Source organism: Sander vitreus, chromosome 2 (genome assembly GCF_031162955.1).
Source record: "Sander vitreus isolate 19-12246 chromosome 2, sanVit1, whole genome shotgun sequence".
Taxonomy (NCBI): Eukaryota; Metazoa; Chordata; class Actinopteri; order Perciformes; family Percidae; genus Sander; species Sander vitreus.
The window spans coordinates 12,177,396-12,200,614 of NC_135856.1; the positions used below are offsets into that span (position 1 = coordinate 12,177,396).

General features: G+C 37.7%; 2 protein-coding genes and 1 long non-coding RNA gene across 5 annotated transcripts; all 3 read left to right on the forward strand.

The window, feature by feature from the left end:
- The first annotated feature begins 1,992 nt into the window (after positions 1–1,992).
- Positions 1,993–6,480, forward strand: LOC144535656 (uncharacterized). Of its 3 annotated transcripts, none has more exons than XM_078278207.1 (6): positions 1,993–2,163; positions 2,270–2,599; positions 2,908–2,940; positions 3,036–3,077; positions 4,933–5,060; positions 5,682–6,480. In XM_078278207.1, the coding sequence occupies exons 1-6, from the start codon at positions 2,097–2,099 to the stop codon at positions 6,018–6,020; spliced, it is 939 nt and encodes a 312-aa protein (XP_078134333.1). In that variant the 5' UTR covers positions 1,993–2,096; the 3' UTR covers positions 6,021–6,480. The 3 variants fall into 3 exon arrangements, with proteins under 3 accessions (XP_078134333.1, XP_078134340.1, XP_078134351.1); XM_078278214.1 differs by having other exon boundaries at positions 2,911–2,940; XM_078278225.1 differs by lacking the exon at positions 2,908–2,940.
- A 175-nt stretch (positions 6,481–6,655) lies between these two features.
- Positions 6,656–22,340, forward strand: LOC144531078 (uncharacterized). The gene is made up of 13 exons (XM_078271001.1): positions 6,656–6,800; positions 7,425–7,733; positions 7,979–8,017; positions 8,113–8,220; positions 9,404–9,732; positions 17,711–17,777; positions 17,883–17,939; positions 18,921–19,241; positions 19,375–19,551; positions 20,941–21,033; positions 21,218–21,319; positions 21,642–21,688; positions 21,809–22,340. The coding sequence occupies exons 1-13, from the start codon at positions 6,752–6,754 to the stop codon at positions 22,082–22,084; spliced, it is 1,974 nt and encodes a 657-aa protein (XP_078127127.1). The 5' UTR covers positions 6,656–6,751; the 3' UTR covers positions 22,085–22,340.
- Positions 14,541–15,376, forward strand: LOC144535667 (uncharacterized). Its single transcript, XR_013503682.1, has 2 exons — positions 14,541–14,650; positions 14,793–15,376. It is a non-coding gene; the product is annotated as an uncharacterized LOC144535667 (long non-coding RNA).
- Positions 22,341–23,219: the final 879 nt, after the last annotated feature.

The following is a 23,219-nucleotide window of genomic DNA, read 5'->3' on the forward strand; positions in this document are numbered from 1 at the left end:
CAGTGGAATATAAAAAGTATTGCAGCCTGTTATTGTTTCATAGATCAATGTTATTAATAAAGATAACAGGTGCCACTTTTTAATAAAGCAAACATTTTAAAGGGTTTATACAATGTACATTTTTGGGCCTATTGAGGCAAGCAGAACAAGCTGTGTGATGAAGGTATTAGCAAACAGCTGCTTATTTACAAATCCAATAAACACAGAGCAACACTGTCATTCATTTGTAGTTGTGTTTGTGTCCATCTGACAAATATAAGTCCAATATTCAGCTCTATTTTTATCTCCACCAACTCCTGATGAAAATATCTGTCTCTTTAGCTGATAAATGCTGCTCTATGTTCACCAGCTAATCGCAAACTGTGTCTATTCGCTTTTTGGTGTTGGGCAGTTATTAGAGTACACTTGGTTTATTAAAGACAACTGAAACAGCTTCCTGCTGCAGCTGGAAATAACTTTGATGGGAGCACTAAGAGTAATTAATAAATGGTGAAGTTGTGGGCCATAAAATAAATACAATCAGCTGAAAGACGCCAAAACGCTCCATAGAGCTGTTAACTGCAAAGTCTGGTCATCATCATTTTCTGTGGGTTCGTCACTACTGTCAAAACCATTGACATTATACACAGTCATTTGATCCATTGTTGATATAGAAATGTTGCTAGGTGCAGCATTAATTGTATGTTAATAAATCATTCGTTAAAGATGCAGTAGGTAAGACTTATAAAACTAACTTTCTGTCATATTTGCTGAAACTGACCCTATGTTCGAGTAGAACTAGCCTGGTCCTACCAGACTCTTATACATTTCATTTGTACAGAGAGTCTGGCCTCTCTCCATTGACAAGTGTTAACTTCCTTGAAGGCGGGTACTCTGTTGAAGTTTAAAACTATTGGATCTGCCCAGAGCCACTCTGGATCTACCATAACCAATCGTTAATGTTTGGTTGTGACGTATGTCATGCGCATGTGCAACAAGAGGGGAGACCGACAACAACTATTGGCTTATATTTAGCCTTAGCCAACTCCTTCACCACTAACGGAGTGAGCTGGAAAATCAAACTTTTCCCGAACTCCGTGGGGAGGAAGGCCACAACATCATGGCCACCAACAAAACTCAGCAAAGATTGTTCTTGCTTGGGCTTTAACTTCTGGATATTCGGCAGCATTGCTGCCACAACGGACCGAATGGCTTCGCTCGCATCTTTCTAGTGCACGTCCTCAACGTCATCGTTCTCAGCCACTCCCTCTGTTCGCTGATTGGACCTACAAATATTTGACCGGAGAAAACCCAAGAATATACCGCAAACCCAGACGAAGTACTGAAGGGAAATGAAAATTGAGCGGAAGTAAGTAGGAGGGTGGAGCCAGGCTAGAGTAGAACTACACAAAGCAGGTAATTAAAAAGAAATCTGGCTCCTCTGGCACCACCTACAGCCTTCAGTGTGATTTGCAAAAATCCACAGCTCCCTGTTCCGATGCACCAATCAGGGCCAGGAGGGGTGTCTAACTACATGTCAATCACTGCTCATGCACACGCATTCATTCTCCCTTGTGGGGGAGGGGCTTAGGAGACCGTTTTGGGCTTTAGCGGAAAGGTGGGAGGGACTGAGAAGTTGTTGATGTTCAAATGTTTTGGCTAAGGCTAATCCTACCTACGGCACCTTTAATACCTCATAGATCAGTAATAACAACATTTGCGTTAGCACACTTGGCTGGTGTTAAACCTCCTCACAGCTATACTTATCAGTAAGTGGTACAGTAACAGACAGCAATAGGCCTACTGGAGTCCAGCGCAAGTACCATCTGTGATGACTCAAGTAGATTACAGAGGAGGACAGAATTGCCTTCAAGGATGCAACAAATTATACCTGCATTATTTTTTTAATTAAAGAAAAAACAGTGAGCGGCCATGATTTCACTTCCATAGGTTGAAGGTTATGGGGACTGGTTTGTCATGAAAGAGGAAGAGGTTTAAACACATGGACATGAAAGCACCAGATTTAACACACAGACACAGTCTTTAGTCCAGGTCGCTGCCTCGTTGTGCAAGTGGGGAAGAATCAGAGTTTTTGGACTGAAGTTAAACTGGGAGTAATGGGAGCCACCTGGATCTCATGGAGAATGACTACAACTGTCATCATTACTATACTACAAATCCAAGGTGGGCTGTATGCTATGCATTAAGATTTTTTAAGGACTTCACTTGAGTTAAACTATTTATTAAAACACATGAGTACGCAACTAACACAGCTTTTTCTGACTGACAGCTCTGATCAGTGTCAAAACCACAGCTGTTACCGGTGTGGAAGGACAGAGATTTGACTTCAGATGTGACTATAGAAATGGCCTGCAGAGCAATGCTAAGTACTTCTGCCATGACAATGATGACAATGTGTCCACCAACCCCCTGATAAGGAGAGTAGACCATGAGATACACAAAAATGGACGTTTCTCTCTGTACGACAACCACACCGGAGCCTTCTTCATTGTCAGTGTGGACAAACTCACCTTGGAGGACAGCGGGACGTACCGTTGTGGGGTGCACATTACATCCCTCCCTGATGAGATCAGTTTCATACAACTGAATGTTGCCAGAGGTACAGTATGACATGTCTTGGCACAGGATCACTATGTCCTAAAAAATAAAATAATATATTCTGGTTTCTGGTTAGTGCCTTATAGCTTTAATAGATAGCTTACAAGACAAATGCGGTATAGTTTCTGTCCACCTGGTGATTTCCATCTAAAAATGTCAGACCACTCATATGAGAACTAAGTAGTGTTACCTTTCCTATACATGTTCCTCTTTTCTGAACTTTCTATTGGTTATTAAAGGTTAGTACAACTGCAAAGTAGGTGCATGTACATTTTTGTAAACACATTTTTTTTTGCTGTCCTTTATCAGCAGCAACCCCTCCAAAAAATCAAATGCATCACAGTAAGATCAGAATAACTACACAATACATTAGTTATCTCTGTGTGTTCATTCTATTTTTGTACCTAAATACTTTTTTTTGTATTTTTGTTTGAAAGTAACTGGATCCGCCATATTTCCAAAGGATGTCACAGTGGACAGTGAGTAATATGTGTGTGTGTGTGTGTGTGTGTGTGTGTGTGTGTGTGTGTGTGTGTGTGTGTGTGTTCCTGACTTGGGCTATCTTCATCGACACATTTAGGACACATTAAACTTAAAGCAACACCAAAGCACTTTTCCTCTTCGGTCCCCTTACAGGTTGGAAGCGGAATTGTGTCCATTATGTCTCATTCGAACTACAGATTCGAACTGCATGATGAACACAGCTTTTTTTAATTTGAATTAAGTTTACTTTTGTCTAAATTAGTTTGTTTATTGTTCTTACATGTTTGCTATTTATTGTTGTATTTGTATTTGAACTTGTGTACTGTCACTGCTGCAAAACCAACTGCCCCTTTGGGGACAAATAAAGTCCTACTATACTTGTATGGGGTACAGAATGTAAAAGTTCAGTTACAATTTTTTAGCTGATACATTTTCAACATTTAGCTCACTTTCCTCACATTTAGCGCATTTTCCTCACATTTGAGACAGAAATTGTATATATATATATATATATATATATATATATATATATATATATATATATATATTATTATATCTAAATGTTAAATGTTAAATCTAAATCTAAATGTTAAATTTATATTTAAATGTTATATCTAAATCTAAATGTTAAATCTAAATCTAAATGTTAAATATATATCTAAATGTTAAATGTTAAATCTAAATGTTATATCTAAATCTAAATGTTAAATATATATCTAAATGTTATATCTAAATCTAAATGTTAAATTTATATCTAAATGTTAAATCTAAATGTTATATCTAAATGTGTCGCCAAGTGTAAAGCTAAATATTTAGAAAATATTCAAATCCCCAAGGAAACCACGCCCACTGCAGTGGCTTCAAATCGCGCTGCACCGCAATTTTCAGTCAACACCTGTTGGTACAGTAAATACATTTTGGTCAGTATTTTGTATTATTGACTTATATCACAGAAATGTCTTAATATTTGTGTGTACTATAATGCCGTTGTTTTGTTTGACTCATATCTCCTTGTGTGTTTAACGTTAGTTTGACTCATCCTTCACAAGCAATCTAGCTCACACACTGCAGCCGACATGTCATCTGAACAGGCCTCGCAGCACTGTAACTAGCTAAGTTAGCTAGGTCTCGCAATGCGAGACTGAACAGCAGTAGGCCTGTCACACTATAGCCACATGTAAGTAGTTTTCAATACTTTGGTTACATTACCGTATTTTATTAAGAATAAGATTTAGATATAATATTTAGATTTAACATTTAACATTTAGATATAAATTTAACATTTAGATCTAGATATAACATTTAAATATAAATTTAACATTTAGATTTAGATATAACATTTAGATATAAATTTAACATTTAGATTTAGATATAACATTTAGATTTAACATTTAACATTTAGATATAAATTTAACATTTAGATTTAGATATAACATTTAGATATAAATTTAACATTTAGATTTAGATATAACATTTAGATTTAACATTTAGATATATATTTAACATTTAGATTTAACATTTATATTTAACATTTAGATATTATATATATATAATTTCTGTCTCAAATGTGAGGAAAATGCGCTAAATGTGAGCTAAATGTTGAAAATTTATCAGCTAAAAAACTGTAACCGAACTTTTACATTTGGCACCCCATATACTTGACTTGACATTTCAGACTTAAGACCAGTTAATTGGGGACTGTGTGTGTGTGTGTGTGTGTGTGTGTGTGTGTGTGTGTGTGTGTGTGTGTGTGTGTGTGTCCATCTGTTTTAATAGTGTTTCAAATTTATAATTAATAGTGTGTCTGAGTGAATCCTCTGCCAGGTAAACAGTCATTGTTCTCTCCTGCAGAGCTCCACCTGCCGCTGTTCATGACTGCAGCGATGTGTATCACAGCAATGCTGTTTATATGTATGTTCACACTTTGTCTTCTGCTGGCTGTTAAACACCGAAGACCTGGCCCACGTCAGAATGGAGAGGTTAGTCCAAACATTTAGCCACAGTAGCTGGCTCACACAGCATGGCTTTAGGGTTGGCAACGTCGGTTGGTCCACCACTTTTGTTCAGACTGAATTATCTCAGTAACTAGTGGATGGATTGGCACGGATTCTAGTACAACGTCATGCATCATCAGGTCAAATTGTCTAATACTTTGGTTGATGACTAAATACTTGCAACATTAATGACATTCCCATGAGCATCAGCTGTACTTGGTGCTTTATGCTAATTAGCTAATGTTGAGCTGGATTTTCAGTTGATGCAATGAGTTAACGCCCGCATACCATGGCTTAGGTTTTAATGAGTGTCAGATGTCAGCCGTTGATGATCACCTTATGATCCTGGTAAACAATATACCTGCTGAACATCAACATATTAGCATAGTTATTGTGAGCATGTTAGCATGCTGATAGCATTTTGTTCAAAGCAACAATGTGCCTAAGTATTGCCTCACACAGTCGCTAGCATGGCTGTATACTTGTAGTCTTGTTTGCCGACTGAAAAGTACCACATTGTCCAGTTCCCAGTAACAAATTTGCATTTAAATTTAAATTTCGTGCAAGAAGCAGTTTACTATCAGCAGGTTTTTGCTCATCCCACAGACATCATCTGACTACGAGACAATGATGCCTGGTATCAGAACTGAACCTGAACTCCGCTGCAGCTTTTCGGCTCCAGACTGCGCTGATATCTCAGCTTTTCCGGCGCCACCACCTGACCTCTGCTCCCACTTCACATCAAAGCATCGGGAGTCTACTGTCACTCTCGGCCTTGGTGAATATGTTGATGTGGATGGACCAAAGCACATCTGCCAGTACCAGCATCTGGATCTCAGCCGGTTAGAGGAGCACGTCTATCACAGCCTTCATGGAAACTACGATCCTAAAGATGGACCTCTGGGAGTCAAAGAGCAGATTAACAGTTATACTGTTGAGGGATAGTTCCAGGTTAATTACAACCGATGGAAAGTTAACTTTGGTTTTCTTGTTGCCATGTTGGTAAAATCTGTTTTTATAATTGTTGATAGGAATGATGGCCAAAACAACAAAAGTAAGACCCTAATTGTAATAAACCAAAATTATTCTTTACCGTGCATGGATGAAAGAAGGATATGACAGGATGTTGGCCAATTTAAAAGTTAATGATTAAGGATCTTTAGTAATTCAAGTAGTTATAGTGTTCATTATTTCTGTGTTTTGTCATTTCTTGAGGAAAATGCACCATTTTGGATGGGACAAACAAAAGATAAGACCAAAAAGAAATACCAGTCTGAGCATGACTATTAACTCAAGTTGTAGGAGTTAAAAAAAATCCACGAAGAAGAGCAGACTGGATGTAGTAACCACTGTCTCACTCTGCTGTAATATATTTTACCAAAATAAACAAAGTGATAATATCTGAGGGTTTCCTTGTGTGAATTATTTACTCGCCTAATTGATCTTAAACATTAGCTATGAGACAGGCAAGAGATGGGAGCGATGTTTCGATGCTTCTCACATGGTTTACGTGGTTTGGTGGGGAGATTTAGACAGAAGAAGCTGGTTAAACATAGGAAGTGTAACAACAAAGAGGAACCTATGACAAGTTTTCATTAATTTGGAGAAAATTACAAAGATGTTTAATCAGGGTGAGATAAGAAAAGGCAACAGATAGTGACAGACGTACAAATCTTATGAGCAGCGTGAAGATGATTTCCCTCATTTTGGTCTTTTTTCTGGGAGGTAAGTTTATGGACATTCATTCTGTAGCTCTTTCTCTCTTCCTCTATTTGAATGTTTAGTGTCTTTGTGGTTGTAATTTTTTTCTGTTGGACGTTTTTTTTCTTGACTTTGTTAGAGGGCTCTGTAGATCCTGCTGACTCCCAGTGATTCGTGGCTGTTGTTTTTGAGCCTATAACACAATATTTGTTGACTTTTAAAACACTTTGAGTGGAAACACTCTGGATTTGTCGGTGCTGTTGAGAGCTGTAACAAAATTAGGAAGTGCACTTTTAGAACAGTGAAATGATTACTAGGGTTAAAAAATACAAAATGTACTAGCCAAATGTCAGACTTCTTTAAGATCAGCTTTTTTTCTTGTGAATACTGCATAGTCTGACCTCTTCAGGCCTCTTAAAAACAACTTAAATAAAACAGAATAAACTGGCTACAAAAAACAGACATATGCAACCTGTGGGGGGGATGAGAAAGCAAAATGGTCAGAAGTCGTAAAGGTTTTGCAACCACTGCTTTGAATCACAGGATAAGTCTAGCTGCTTGGTAATATACAGTGTAACTAGTGAGGTCCACAACTGGATGCAAAAAGCATGATGATCTGACCTTTGTTGCTGTCTGTGTTTTGTGCAGGGTTATGGGAGACTGAAGCTCTGTCCGTAACAGGAGTTTTGGGGAGTGATGTCACAATAAAATGCTCTCACTCCAACGCATTTTCCAACGTCAAATATTTCTGCAAGGGAACGTGTGAAAATGAAGACGTCCTGATAAGTAGCAGAACAAATAACGACTTACACAAAAAATACAGTATTAAAGATGAAGGAAACACATTCTACGTGACCATCTTTTCTCTTAAAGAGGATGACTTAGGAATTTACTGGTGTGGAGTAGAGAGAATCGGTTTTGACACATACGGTGAAGTTTTCCTCACAGTCATAAAGGGTGAGTTGATTTAATATACAGTAAATAGCTTTAATGACATTGTTGTTTTTCATCACTTAAAAGATAAAGACATTTGTTCTATTTCCTTTTTTATGGCCAATATTTCACAACACAGTCTGAAACTGATCTTCTCTTTTTTGCAACAGACAGTAATTACAGGAAAGCTATAATCCACTAACACAGCAGATACATGAGATTGAGAGACAAAGAACAACATTAACATAATTCTTTCTTTTTTCTTTCAGGAAACACAAATGACCCTCAATCAAATGCTCTATCTTCTAGTAAGCAACTGTCTGGTTGAGTGTAGATGTGTATGTGAGAGACAAAATCCTGAGTGAAACATAATACTGAGACATTATTTTGTCCCTTTTTTCAGAGAAGCTTGTCTGCATTGGAGCTGGTCTCGGGGTGGTTGTGCTGGCTCTGGCGATTGCCCTTCTAACATTCTTTAGACATCGCAACAGAGACATCAGCGCACATTCTGGTATAAAATTAAACAGACTTATATAATAATATTTTCAGAGTAGGGGTCCTATAATAAAACACCTAAAAGCAAAACTCCTATCAAATGGGGGCCTCTGAGACGACACCCTATCAAAGGTCCATGGTCTAATTTGTGTCAGTTTTGGCGTGAAGTTTTGGAAAAACTGGTTTAGAACACTCGAACATACAAACATCCTCAAACTGCCCTGGGAGCCATATCAATCACTTAGCAACCACCTGAAACCACACAAGCAACTACAATCAACCCATGGATTTATTATATCTACTGGATACCAGACTCAACTAGAAAATGCATTTCCTGCAGAAAATGTGTGTGTATGCTGAATAGCTAAATTGCTAAAGCTAAACTAGATTAATAATCTGTAAGAAGAAGCTGAAGTAGTGAGAATAGCTGTCAAAGTGGGAATTGTTTTAATTGGTATGAATTTCATTGACAAGTTGAATAACACCACTAATGTGAAAAAGGTCTGGAATAATTAATTTTTTTTGTGTGAGGAGGTGAAGTTGTAAGAAATGTGGAAAAGTGATAATTGTTTTAATTAATATATCTTTAAAAGTTGAATAATAGCCATATTGTGTGAACAGCAGTGGCAGAGACAAACTGGCAGCAAGGCTGAGCAGACAAATTTGTAATTGGGAGTTTTTTTCTCTGAGTCACGTCCTTCTGTCTGTTTCTTCTTGGCTCTATAATATTCTCTAAACTATTTATTTTTGAATTAACAAATCGCCTACTGCTTATAGCCAGAGCATATCACATTCTAACAACCACAGCCACTCTGCCAGTCTCTCAACATGTAGCAACATTTTAGCACTTTGAAAGTACAAAGTTGTAGCTAATGTGTAGGCAACCACCTAGCAGCAAGAGGGACACATTTTTCATTTTGTAATTTTCCATATTGTAATTTCTACTACTTTATTTCCGTCTATTCTGCAAACTATGTCTGTCCTGAAAGATATCTCTCTTCTCTTTTGCTCTCCCTGGTGGTTTCTTTCAGAAATGGGCAGCATTTATTGAATTTTTTTTATCATTTGTCTGTGCTGCTTTTAATGCAGCATTATGGCACCACAAATATTGATTGTTTTTCAGGAAGTGAAAGTAAAACACTTAGTTTTAATTTCACAGGGATCTAAAACTGTGTATTGTATCATCACTCACCACACAGGAAAGGACCATGACATAGTATATGCAACACCATCGGGTCAGAAACAAGATGTAACCATGTACCACATCACTACTTCCTCTTCAACAGCCAATGAGGATCAAGAAACAGACAGCAGGGCTAACAGCATCTTCTGCTCGTCGACCGTTCAGCACCAAGATACCAACAGAGATCACTCAGATAATATTTACTCCAACGTTGTTTCATCAGAGTCTCAGATCCAACCAGAAGGTCTCTTCTACTCCACTGTTAGCTTCATCAAACACACAGACTCCAACACTGTCACACCTGTGCTTACATACTCCGCTATTCAACACAAAGCAACGGATGAATGAACAGTCTATTGCAATGTATGACCTCAGTGCTGATCACCCTCACTGTTATGTGCAGTATCTTCCTCTGCTGTATTATTAGATTATATTCTGTTTTATGCTAAACAGCAAATACCCACCACTCACACATTCTCATTGTCACTCACTGCAACACCTCAAGTTGCTAAAGAAGACAAACATCGGTCACTCACTGCAACACATGGCTAAAGAAGACAAACCATTGCTATCCATTGCATCCGTGCTAAACTGGAAGCACAGCCAAACATTTGTACTCTAAATAGTTTCATCTTCCGGACGAGTGGACCATTTTGGTGTTCTTGTAGCTCTACAAGAAATCAGACAACGTGGACACCGCTTTTCTTATCAAGTCAACTGAACTGGTTCTTCACTGCCTTTGAAGAGAAACCAGCTTTTTCCGTGAATCACTGACGAGTGAGACAGGTCCGTTTTGTTTACCGTGGAGCATCTATAAGCCGCTTTCCGACCGGAGGGATTTTTGCAGTTCCTAGAACACAACGTTCCTAGAACCCTTTTTTTCTCGTGTTCCGACTGGACCAATTTGGGGATTATTAAGTTCCTCTGGCCACAGTTCCTGTAACTCTTTCAGTGCCTACTTCAGGGCAGGCTCTTTTTCCTTTTCCCTTTTCTGCATAGTGGTTTTTAGATGGCTGTGATTATAATAACAAAAGGTCAGTTCCTATGGCCACTTGGCCAGTGTGAATGCAAATGGCCAAACTGGTTCTGGGGGAGAGTAGTTAGTAGAACTGTTTAGAAATGGACTGTTCCTATAACTACGTTCCTGTAACTACTTGGTCAGAAAGAGGCTTATGGGACCAAACAAACGGGAACACACACAGTAAGGAGACTTAAGTTTCTGGGCAGAGAAATATAGGTGTTTGTTATTAATGTCAGTAACCGCTATTGCTGCAACTTGTTACTACATTGAATGTGTTATTAATTAGTAAGCGCTACTGTTGCAAATGTCTCACCATTAATATGATTGTGACCACCAATTTATTGCTGTGATCACGGTACTTGTTGATATTTTGTGTTTGATACTATAGCTTATATTGAAACTGTAATGCTACACTGCTATCTCTCGCCGTGGAGAAGTTAGTTACTGTATGAGCGAGATAATAAACCTTCCGTTCGTCACTCGAACCTCAGCACTGCCCTGTGTAGACAAAGGGATCGGTTATTATTGCCGCAAGAAGTCAGCTGCTGGCCCGCAAGAGGCTGAGTAATAAACATTCCCCTCATAAGACAACTTCTCAGACCCCTGCCACAACGTCAAATTAGGTCAGAGTCCTGGGTGAACGAGAAGATTGATTATCACTTCCTCGAAAATCAAGATTCCAAGTGTCTTTCTAGGTAGGGATGTCACGATACCAAAAATCTAGTATTCGATACCGAGACTAAAGTCGATACCACGGTGTGTGTAAAAAAAAAAAAGAAGGAAGATAATAATACTTAAACATTAATTCCTTTATTTAAACATTTGGGGGGGGGGGCAGCGTCATTTCACTCTTCTTTCAGTGTTTTCTTTTAGTTTCAACTTTCTGTTATGGTGTGGAGTGGAGGGGGCAAGGAGAGCGTGATTTACAAAAACGAAAACGTCAGTCTTCTGGACCCCACCGCCCATTGCTTTGAAGCCTGCCATCACCACACAGCCAGCGTACGGTACCGTCTTTCATGAGTTCACCCGGAACTCCCAGACAGCAACTATGTTTACAATAGTTACGTCTGTTTCTCTCTGCCGTTGTTTTTCACAAAGAACCGGGCTGGTTAAAGTTAACTGATGCTATAGAGGTCCGTTAAAACAAGCACTATCAGAGCACACTTTAGGTTCTGATAGACAACGGCAGAGAGAAATAGACTCACTTGTGGTTTGGGAGTTCCAGGTGAACTCGTGAAAGCCGCCGCCGTAGATGTACGGTAAAGCCAGAAGCTGAATGTGGTCAAGCCGTACAGGGAGATGAGGGGCTATTTGCTGTTTTTCCGTGCTGGTCGGTGTTCTTCTTTAGCATTTAGCAGCAGTCTATAACATTTTTAATGTTAGGCGTATATACTGCCCCCGTCAGGTCCGGAAGGATTGCATCCCCTGGTACCTACGGTACTGTGGAAAAATGAGTACCAGCACATTTTCAGAATTTTGATACTGAGTTGGTACCGAAGTACCGGTTCTCGTGACATCCCTACTCTAAAGTGTGCTTTTCTGTCCTCTTTACACACTTACCTAACACACACGCACACACAAATGGCCAACCCATAGTCACGCGGTATTGTAACCAATTTTCACAGTTTGTGTATGTCCTCGAGTAGTCATTTTGTGCCTTGCGCTTAAACTACAAAGGTCATCTTCCCCTCTCTCCCTCTTTCGCACACATACACACACACACACACACACACACACACACACACACACACACACACACACACACACACACACACACACACACACACACACACACACACACACACACACACACACACACACACACACACACACACACACACACACACACACACACCATATGTTTGCTTGTTTTGCCTTTGTTGTAGTTGTAATAAGTAAATAAGAACTATTGATTGACAATTCATGATTTGGAAGTTAAATAAATTCTATTTTACTTTAAAGAGCAGTTGTTTGTGATTATTTGTGTATATGTTGTAATAACATTGAACAGGTCAGTGCTCAAATTTCACCCTTCCCATTCACTTTATAAATATGAGATAAATTAATCAAATGAATTAAGATCTGTATTTTCAAAGAGAACACCACCTATGAGACTGTTTTCACAGTTCAGTTATTGGTCCCTGATTCCAGGGTGGTGGCCCGTTTTGATTGGTTGTCAAGTTGATAAAGTTATTAATACACATGTCATAACTTAATTAATATTGATAAAACATATTTGATAAATTGATAATAATTGAATCTGTACCTTCCTAATTCCCAACAGTGAAGAAGTGAAACATTTTCACACACCCACCACCCACAATAAGTACACACACACACACACACACACACACACACACACACACACACACACACACACACACACACACACACACACACACACACTCATACACACAGAGATCACATAGGAACTGAGAAGGGGGAAGTGAGAAAAAGAAGATGCTACAGTGGACAAGCACCTTAAAAGCCTTAGATTGAATTTAGACTCAGTGAAGTGAGACTTGGTGAAGGGCAGAGAAACCAGTAGACCCTAAGGAAAAACAAAAGGGGAGAGAGAATTTAACAAAGATCTTTTCTCTGGTAATTACTTAAAACAACACAGTCTCCCTACAGTGTTGATATCCTTAATTATATTGCTGAGAATATATATTTTTAGATATAATTAATTGTTGAATGTCAGTGAAGACATCCAGTTGGGTGACTTGAAATGATTTGAAGGACAAAGCATTTTTCTGCACATTGGCCTTTACAAAAAAAATCTTTAAAATAATAACGTACTGTTTATTTTTCTTTTGAAGCAGTCAGATGCCAACACTCAAAGGTATATCTTGGAGCCCAAGAGGGAGGACGTACATCTTCTGCCCATATGACACTGGGAATGAAAACGATCCTAAATATTTCTCTAAGGATGACTATGGCACAAGTAGGATTCTCATTAAAATCACTGACAAATTGTGCAAAGAGAGGACACAAAAAGGGAAATATTACCTCTGTGATGACACAAAAAATAGGATCCTGCATGTGGCCATCCATGAACTGACCCTGAATGATGGACGACATATTGGTGTGAAATAGATACATACCTATTTGATCCTAAAACAGAAATCAAACTCAAAGTCCACAAAGGTATGTCAGCTGATCTCTTCTATCTCTAGCTTTCCTTCTTCCCTATTACTGTGTTCATTCTTCCTCCCTGAGCATCTATTGTCTTTCTTTTACAGCTCCTGCACCTCTCAAACCTCCCCTGGTCACATCAAATTTTCAATATTTCAACCACAATTCAAGCCATCACCAGGAACCAGCAGCGATCCGAAAGAACTACAGATTGTTTAAACCATGTGTAATAGACTACATTGTGTTCAGGAATGCCTATTTGTTTTTAGATTTATAGAATGATTCATGTACTCCATACATTAACAAATATTTGCTGTCTGTTTTGTGGTGGTTTCTTTTACTCAGCGACAGAGAGTGCCAGTAGTACAAGACTGTGGTTCACACCCCCTACAGATGCATACAGGTAATATGTCACACACAACAATTTATTCAAAAAAAAAAAAGTGAGGTGTGTGGTAGTAGAATTCCAAAGAATGTGTTGATTTTGTTGGGGATTATCCGAGTCTTAGCCAACTTTTAAAAGGACAATTTTCTATAAAAAAAAAATCTTGGTAATGATGACATCTTACATATTTTAAACATATACAACGCTCTACACAAGTTTTAATATACTTTTTTTTTTTAAAAAAGGTTTTAATTCATCAGGAAGTTGGTTTCAAATGTGTGCAGCATATGTCACCTTTTAAAAAGGTAAAGCTAATGCTTGATATTCAAATACTAAATGTAATGTACACGTTTATAGTTTATTTATATACGTGTATATGTAATTTTATATACGTGTATATGTAATTTCATATACAAACAAGCAGTTGTGATAAATTAAAAGGCACTTTGGATTTTTATGAACATTTCTGTCAAGTAAAACTCAACAGGTAAACAGAAAAGCGATATATAACTTTAGGCCCCACTCTTTATTTATTGTTTGATCTTCTTACACTATTTGTTTTGAGCATGAGATGTGTTTATGTGGTATTTTCCTTCGCTCTAGTGTTACCACCACTGGCAGGAAAGGGACTGTACTTGGTTGTGGCTGCTGCTGCACCCCGATCTGTCTGTTGGCGTTTTTGTACTTTAGACTGAGGAAACACAGACATGATGCAGCAAGAGGTAAGAGACCTTAATTTAACTTGCAAGTCTCTGCAACGTTATTATTCATCCAATGATTCTCTGACTGGAAATCAGGGGCATTGGACTCAAGAATTCATCCTGATTATGGTTTGTAAGATCTAATGCTGTTGTGTATTTGAAGAAGATGGTTCTGCACGGATTATCAATCAGCACAAGGAGAATGTCTGCAGCGTCAGCAGCCCCTCCACTGAGGCTGGAGACCATCACATCAGTGAGGGCGTCCATCTGCTCTACTCCACAGTCTGCTTCAACACAGAGGCAGCCGCCCAGCCCAGGATAGAGATCAGATCAGCTGCTGAACCCTCTGACCTGTACGCCACCGTCAGACACCCAAAAACATAGTTTCTGCTGGTTTTATTGTTATTGTTTTATATACTCATGTGTTTGTTTTTATTTATTAACTTGTCGATCATCCACCCATGCAGTTTGATGGTAAGAGCATGTTCTGTTATTGATTCACTGAATTATTTCATCACTTGCACCCCCGGCACCGTCAGACAACCGCCCACCAAGAGTCTGGGTCTGTCCGAGGTTTCTGCCTAAAAGGAAGTTTTCCTCACCACTGTTGTACTAAATGCTTGCTCTTGGGGGAATTATTGGAATTGTTGGGTCTTTTTAAATTATAGAGTGTGGTCTTTCTGTAAATTGTCTTGAGATAACTCTTGTTATGATTTGATACTATAAATACAATTGAATTGAATTGAATTGTTTTCGTGTGAGGAATAATTTTATTTTTTTTAATTTAAACTATTCTACCATGTTACATGCAGCTGTGCCACACTCTTTCTCCAATACACCTATTCACCTTTACCAAGCTTTACCCCCTGTTTAAAAAAGTCTAACTGAAGAGTTCATTTGCAAAAAAGACATTCTTAAAATGAATAAACCAACACCAGTTTCCTGGAGTGTTAATGCGTCCTGTTTTTGCAAATTCATCTTTTTATTCATTCTCTAACTTTAGCATTTTCCACATTTATAAGACTTTTTTTTTTGTTTGTTTTCTTATCCCATGAGAAATTAGGTAAATCAAAAATGTGATGCAAAAATATATTATTTTGCAAGTCCACTGTCCACTGTGATGGATGTTTTGGCTGAAAAGTGTAAAATAAGATGATGTAACTGTGAACAGCGGCCACTGTGGCTACAAGTGACATTTACAGGATGATGGTAAACAACACAACTTTAATAAAAGTCACGTCCACAAAGTGACTCAGTAATGTCAATACCACAGTGATATCCATCTAAAGTCTAATAACATTTGCTAACCATAGCAACCACAAGCTAATGGTACGTATACCAGACAAAGTAAGGCTGTAGCAGCAGAACCCCTGTGTGTATTCAACTGAACAATGGTATGTTTTATTGCCTACGAATTTCACGTTACATTTTTATGATGAATAATGACGTGTTAAATTTGCCTGCAAAATTGATATAGTTGGGCTTTAAACTTTATAATGGATTTTTCCATTAATGGTTGTTTGAACCATATATGTGGTAACATTCTCACAATACAAATATGTTGGTCATGTAAGCCAAACATCTCAGTTGACATATAACATAATGAATAATCATATGGCTTTTGAGGTTGACTGACTTCATCTGGAGGCCTCCCAGGGGAAGCTGTGAGACAAAGATACTGTGTGAGATGAAAGGGAGAAAGTCATATCTGAACACGCAGACATCTTCGCATGTTTAGATTCAGTGTCACTTACACTATTTGAGGACATTATCTCTGATGTCCATCATGAATAAAACCATAAGGATGCTCCTTATAAGTCCAAAACGTAATTGAGATACATTGCTAACAATAACTGCTAATAACTTAACGTAACATACGCCAATGTTATGCCATTTTCAAGAAAGTGAGGTCTGCATGTGTATAATGTGGTTAATAGAGTTTTTTCTTCACTTCCTGTTTTGCTCATCTTGTGCAATGTGTCACTCTGCCACCTGGCAACTTAAAAATAACTTGACATTTATTGGTTAGTTTGAGTCTACTTAGTTACTAGGACAAAATCAAAATCCATTTAAAAAACAATTTTAATTGGCTAAGACTCATAAATAGTTGATGTTAATCACAACGGAGCCTGGGTCTGAATGGATTAGATCCATTTATTTTTACAAGAGTATGAGTTTTTACAATAATATAATGTATTGTCATATGTTTCTAGCCCATACTAATGTCCTGTATCTATGTTTTTGTCCTCATGTGCTATAACTGTATTGTTGTTTTAGCTGTCCGTATCTGTCTAGTCCATGCAGATGTCCTGTACAAATGTTTCTGTCCTTATGTACTGTAAGTTGTGTTTAATGTTTTATGTTTCTGCAGAACAGGAACCTGCTGGAAACAAGTTTTTAAACTGAGTCAGGCCGGTTTATATTGTAACTTAATGTTACTTTTAACTTTCCTGTATAATAAATGAAAGAAAGAAAGAAAGATAAAAGCACTTTTTGGAAATACAATATCATTTCTTTGGAACACACGAGGATCATATGTTCACACAGGTTTTTAATTGTAGCTTCAAACAAGTTTTGAATATTCCATTGCACTGTTATCTCTCCTGAAAAGAATACAAGTATCTGATCATCACATACTGTAATAGGTAGATCACCTGCAGTCTGGATATAAATAGCAGGTATTATAATTATTTTGATCTAAAGATAAGAGGGACATTGTGGACATTGTTCTCTGAAGTCCATTTGTATTTGTTTTTTTTTTTTACTTCTAAGAGGAAGCTATCAATAGATGCAGAAGGTGAAGAATTGCTCTGAATATGAGTCAGTACTCTCAATCTCCATCTCTCTTTCTCTTCTGCCTTTCTCTCTCCATTTTACTCTATCTCCATAAAACATTATACACCCTCATTTTGAAATGCAAATGTATTATGTGTTAGAAAGGAGAAGCTGGCACACTCTTACAGTATTTGTGCAGAAAGAAAGAGGTGTGGCAGTAGTCCTGACATTAGTACACTGATGTCCTGATGAATGACTGCAGAGGAATTTAGTTTAATATTTGATGAAGTAGGATTTAAACTATAGTCAGCTGGAAAAATCAGGACTGAGACAATGAGAATATCACTTAAAGTCATCATTTACTTAATGACAGGTAATTATATTATTCTTGTGTTTTTCTTTGACGAGTGTGAAACATATTTTGGCAAACAACCTGTTGACTGTGTTGTAATGACATAACTTGCAATTTTTACAACAGCTGGTGTGAGTTTACTGGCTGTGACAGGAAACAAGGAAAGACCAGACAACATAAACTGTAAGTACAATGAAGATGCAAAGCATCACACAAAATACTTTTGCAGAGAGGTGCTTGGTGTTTAATGTCAAAATGAAATAACGCCTAGAAAATCATACACATGGCAGCTCAAACTCCAGACATGGAAAGTACATTTGCTTAAGTACTGTTCTGGAGTACAATTTTGAGATACTTTTATTTTACTTGAGGCTTTTTTTTATTTTGTGCTACTTTATACTCACTACAGTGCAGAAATGTACACTTTACTCCACATTTAGTTACATGAATTTACAAAACATGTTATGAGCTTATAAAATTTGATGCGTCATTATATAGATAAAACTATCCAGCTGTTTAAACCGTATAGTGGTTAAAATTAGCTTTACTGTAACAAACTGCAACAGTGTCATACTACTTATTAGAGCAACGTTAAAGGTCCTAAAAAGATATTTTCTCATTAAGCTATAACGGGAATGTTTTCTTCAGCACGAGGAAAACATCTGCAGGTTATTTACATTACACATCTGTGTTCCTCTCAATGGTTTTAAGTATGTGGGGCAAAGGTAAAGCTACATCCTTCCATGCACCAATTAGGATTTATCAACATTTGAATCAGAATCTGCTGGCGGTGGGTTGTTTGGATTCTGTCAATCAAATCTGATCAAACCACGCCCATACTGCCTTGATGAAGCAGAGTAACCAAAGTTCTGAGAGTGAAATTCTAAATAAATCATAACTAAAGATATGGTTTTATTGTTGCTTATATACTTAAAATGTGATGCCAAGTTTTCAGAGGCTTTGATACAATTCAATTAATAATCAAGACAGATTATGTGTGTGCTGACCAGAAATCTGTGTGTGTTGTGTACATAATTGGGTTGGACAAGAACCTTCAGGTATTGGAATGTGAGACAATTAGAGCTACATAAACATATGCTGCCTTACTGAGTGAAAAGGTCAGCCTTCAGTTTCATACTCAGACATGTTTCAACTCTCTGACAGGTGACAAATCCCCAGTGATCCAGAAGGCATATCATGGAGGCTCTGCTACCATCAACTGCGAGTATCCAAAAACGAAAGAAAGCAACGTCAAACACTTCTGTAGAGAAGATGGAAACTTTAATTGCACAAATCTGATTTCAACTTACACTTCAAATCACACAATACGAGGCAGGTTTTCCCTGATAGATGACAAACAGCAAGGAATCTACACTGTGATCATTTCCACACTGACCCAGGATGATGCTGGAAGATACCGGTGTGTTATGGAAAGAGATGACAGTTCCACTGCATGTTTAACTAAGATCGACCTGCATATTTTGAGTGAGTATTGATCTGCTTTTAATGATCCTGATTCAAAACTAGCCAACATAACACAAGCTTACATACATACAGACAAAGCATGTCTACAGAAAAATAGAATTTAGTTTGTAGAAAAGTTGTACACATTTTTCAGACTCGGATGACGTTACATCAAAGACAATAAATCACGGCACTGGAGAAGCTGCCCACATTGAGCGTACCTATCCAGACAGCCACGAGAGCAATGAGAAATTCCTGTGCAAGGGAGAGAATCCTTCCAACTGTGAGGAACTGATACACACATCAGACCAGGAGACATATTTTTCTAAAGGCAGGTTTTATATAAGGGATATCAGAAGAACAAAGTACTGGATAACTTTGCAGGGTATTATATTCCTAGTAAAAAGGTATGTTAATTTTTTTGTGTCTTACACAGCTGCATAACTGAGCTGAAGAAAGGAGAGAGTGATCTAGTAGCATGACTGAAATTAGAAACATGTATATATTTCCAGTGGTGGACTATGACTACGTAGATTTATTTAAGAAGTGCAATTTTGAAATACTCGTACTTTACATGAGTATTTTTAATTTTCTGCTACTTTATACTTTATACAGGTACAGTTTCAAGATTCAAGATACAAAACACATGATGAGTTTTCATTTTACAAATGGCTATACATAACAACTACTAAAATTAGCCCCCCTTTTGACCAGCTGCAACATCAAAGTTGTTCAGTTCTGTGGATTCCATGGTAACAGTAAGTGTAATACAGACTCATTGAGCAGCTACTTTATCAGAAATACAACAGAAGGGCAGCTGGTGTATAATTGTACAGTGCAGCCAAACAAACACATGTTGGTATGTGTATGTCAGCAATTTGAATGTGTTCACAGCACTCAAAACCAAATCAATACACATCTCCCCTGTGTAGTGGGAATTTGTCCAAAATAAGGCCCTAAGGTCAGAGAAATCTGACTACAATTAGATTTCTATCGGACTTAAAGCAACACTATGTAACTTTTCCCACTTCGGTCCCCCTACAGGTTGTCTCATTAGAACTACAGCTGCAGCTAAAAGTTGCATAGTGTTGCTTTAAGTTTACCAAAACACAAGGATCAATCTGAGACGAAGAGTTCAATTAAGCAAAGTTTACAGAGTCCACAATGCACTTTTATGCCATATCAGGCTTAACCTTCTGTGCATCACAGTTTACCCGGAGTACAGCCACTTCCTCAATGACTGCACATAGCCCTTTTGCAACGAACACAATGCAACTTTAACTGTCAGCAACTTTTAAATGCCAATATTTCTAAACCTGTTACAAATAGCCTACATCAGTGTTACTAAAATAATGTAACTAATTCATATATTACTGTAATACAACATTCCCATGGCCCTTTCTTTTACACAGTAACTAAGTATTTTAATGTTTAATACTATAAGTACATTTTGCTTCCAGTATAATGAATACGTTGAACAAAGGAGTTGGAACAAAGAGAAGGTAAACACCGAGATGGGAGATTAATTGAGACAAGCTCCCTTCATTAAAAATGATTCATATTTAAAAATTAAATTAAAAATGTTTGTTTGTGTGTGTGTGTGTGTGTGTGTGTGTGTGTGTGTGTGTGTGTGTGTGTGTGTTTTGCATGCAGTAATTTGGTAATTTCGCTTATGCCTTTTGTCACATCTCTAACTTTCTGGCTTTTCACTCTTTAACAGCTGACGGACGCAAAACCAGAGAATCAGTACTGCAACAAGATGACAACACAAAGAATAATGTCTATTCAACAGATGCCCCCACCATGACCTCAGGTGGCCACTTTGATTACCGCTAACAAACAGAAGCACTTTGTGTCTCCGTAAAATAGGCCAACACTTCTACTGCACAAACAAACATTGAAACAACATCTGCTTTTTACATGAATCCTGAGGACAATGAAACTCTGTTGATAGGATGTGTTCTCTAACAACTTTAACTGTTGTCTCTTGGTTGCAGATTGGATTGCCATTGTGGTAGCTGTGGTAGTGTGTCTGGTGTTGATACTGATAATTGTGCTTGTACTTGTACTGTGCAGACACAACCTCCCCTGTACACAAGGTGAGGGATGGAAATTTAGCAAAATAACATGGAAAACCCAATACATTCACATGCATATATTATATGAATTTGTAGTTGTATAAACATTCTTCTTGTCTTGAATTGTTCTTTCATCGGCAAAATGATTGTTAGTCTGTCAAAATCATGTTAATATATATTTACTTACAAAATGGATCATTATAATACAGATTATTTTAATGCTGAATGAGAGGCAAACAAACATGAAAGCTTACTTGCACAAGATTCTAACTGTGAACTTTGAATGCAGATAGATAAATATATCTTCTTGTTTCCATCTAATCAAATGTTCTTTATGCTGCAGGGGGATCATTAGAGCAGAGGACGAACGCTGCTGAACATACCACAGAGGTATGTGTGTGTGTGTGTGTGTGTGTGTGTGTGTGTGTGTGTGTGTGTGTGTGTGTGTTTGTTTATGACTTTGCATATGAGTACAACAGCTGCTATACTGCACCCTTACTTGCTCTGCAGGAAGATCACCACTTTGATGAGATACAGATGTGGAACCAGCAGGCAAGCTCAGGAGAAGCACTGACGTCCGTTTATGCCACTGTCAACCTTCCAGCAGACCAGCTCCACTATGCCAGCGTCAATTTCCAGATGGACACTGTCGGTGTCTCAACAGATAGGAATTCACTTCCTGACACAAATAAAATCTCCTCTAACAGCAGGTCTCAAGGTGTCACTCATCCTTCAGCAGCAGAGCAGACTCTCTATTCTACAGTCAAAAAGCCTGGGGAACCATGAGATAGACTGGCTGTCTTTTACCTGTTGATGTTAACGGTACAGTTTGTTAAATTTGTTCTATGTACATAAAGTCCATACAGCCACAATATAGAAAAGTAGATTCTGCAACATTTTAGAGTAATTGACCCTATCATTTGACACAACGTAGCGTTTACCAGTTAGCTAGTTAGCATCTAGTATGGCTGTGTTTGTGACATATGTACATATTAATGTAAATGTGCTCTGAATATAATGATTAAACTATTGTTTGAGAATACTGCTGTCTCTGGCTTGGGTCACTCATTCTCAGTAAATCTTACATTTTACTAAACCAATTCTTTTGGTTGCTGTTTTTAACTTTCCTGTGAACAAACATAATTAAGTGTCCTTATCTTATAATGGCAGAAAATATTCAGTTTCACTCATTCATTGTATCACTTTTAGTGAATCATGTTCTATCAAAGCTCATGAGTAATGAACTGCTAGTATACAGGATATTTGTATTGAATACTTCCAGCATATGAGGACTCTTCTTTTCCTTCTGCTTTGGAGCGCTCTCTTCTGGTTGAATAGGTGACCTGCCAATAAATGGCTGGTGTGACGACTACAGACACAGTTCTCACAAATAACATCCTACAACCTCCACCTGATACAAAGACAAACATTGTTTGTCTTTTTATATTCACAGCTCATTGGCATTTTAGAGGCGAATTTAAGGAACTTTATAATGAAAGTATTGTAACTTTGGCAAATACTGACCTAATTTGTCTGAGACTGCTGACGCTTCTGAATATTATTGCACAAAACAAGAACTGGTTATTTCAAGGCCCATAACTTACATTGCAAGGGCATTTAAAAGACTGAGGCTATTTTAAAAAGGCAGTATGAGAACAATTCAATGTTCATATTTTTTTGTTTTATGATTAAGTAAATTTAAGTGAAGAGTTAAGTTAAGTAGCCTTACGATTAAGATATTCTTGAGACTAAACTAAATTTAATTTAATTTTTTTATACTTTTTATTGATCCCCAGTGGGGAAATTACAATTTACACTCTGTTTGTTAGAAATCACTACACACAGGCCTGAAATAAACACACACACATGCTCAGGACATTTTCACAAATGGAACAATGTCAGAGTGAGTGGGCAGCTAGTG

What these genes read in the sequence shown, in the direction of transcription:
- LOC144535656 (XM_078278207.1), top strand. Translation starts at nt 2,097, where the DNA reads ATGGGAGCCACCTGGATCTCATGGAGAATGACTACAACTGTCATCATT. An exon ending in ACAACTGAATGTTGCCAGAG is followed by an intron (nt 2,600 to 2,907) that starts GTACAGTATGAC and finishes GTCCTTTATCAG; the next exon opens with CAGCAACCCCTCCAAAAAAT. An exon ending in GCCCACGTCAGAATGGAGAG is followed by an intron (nt 5,061 to 5,681) that starts GTTAGTCCAAAC and finishes CTCATCCCACAG; the next exon opens with ACATCATCTGACTACGAGAC.
- LOC144531078 (XM_078271001.1), top strand. Translation starts at nt 6,752, where the DNA reads ATGAGCAGCGTGAAGATGATTTCCCTCATTTTGGTCTTTTTTCTGGGA. An exon ending in TTTCCTCACAGTCATAAAGG is followed by an intron (nt 7,734 to 7,978) that starts GTGAGTTGATTT and finishes TTTTTCTTTCAG; the next exon opens with GAAACACAAATGACCCTCAA. An exon ending in ATCAAATGCTCTATCTTCTA is followed by an intron (nt 8,018 to 8,112) that starts GTAAGCAACTGT and finishes CCCTTTTTTCAG; the next exon opens with AGAAGCTTGTCTGCATTGGA.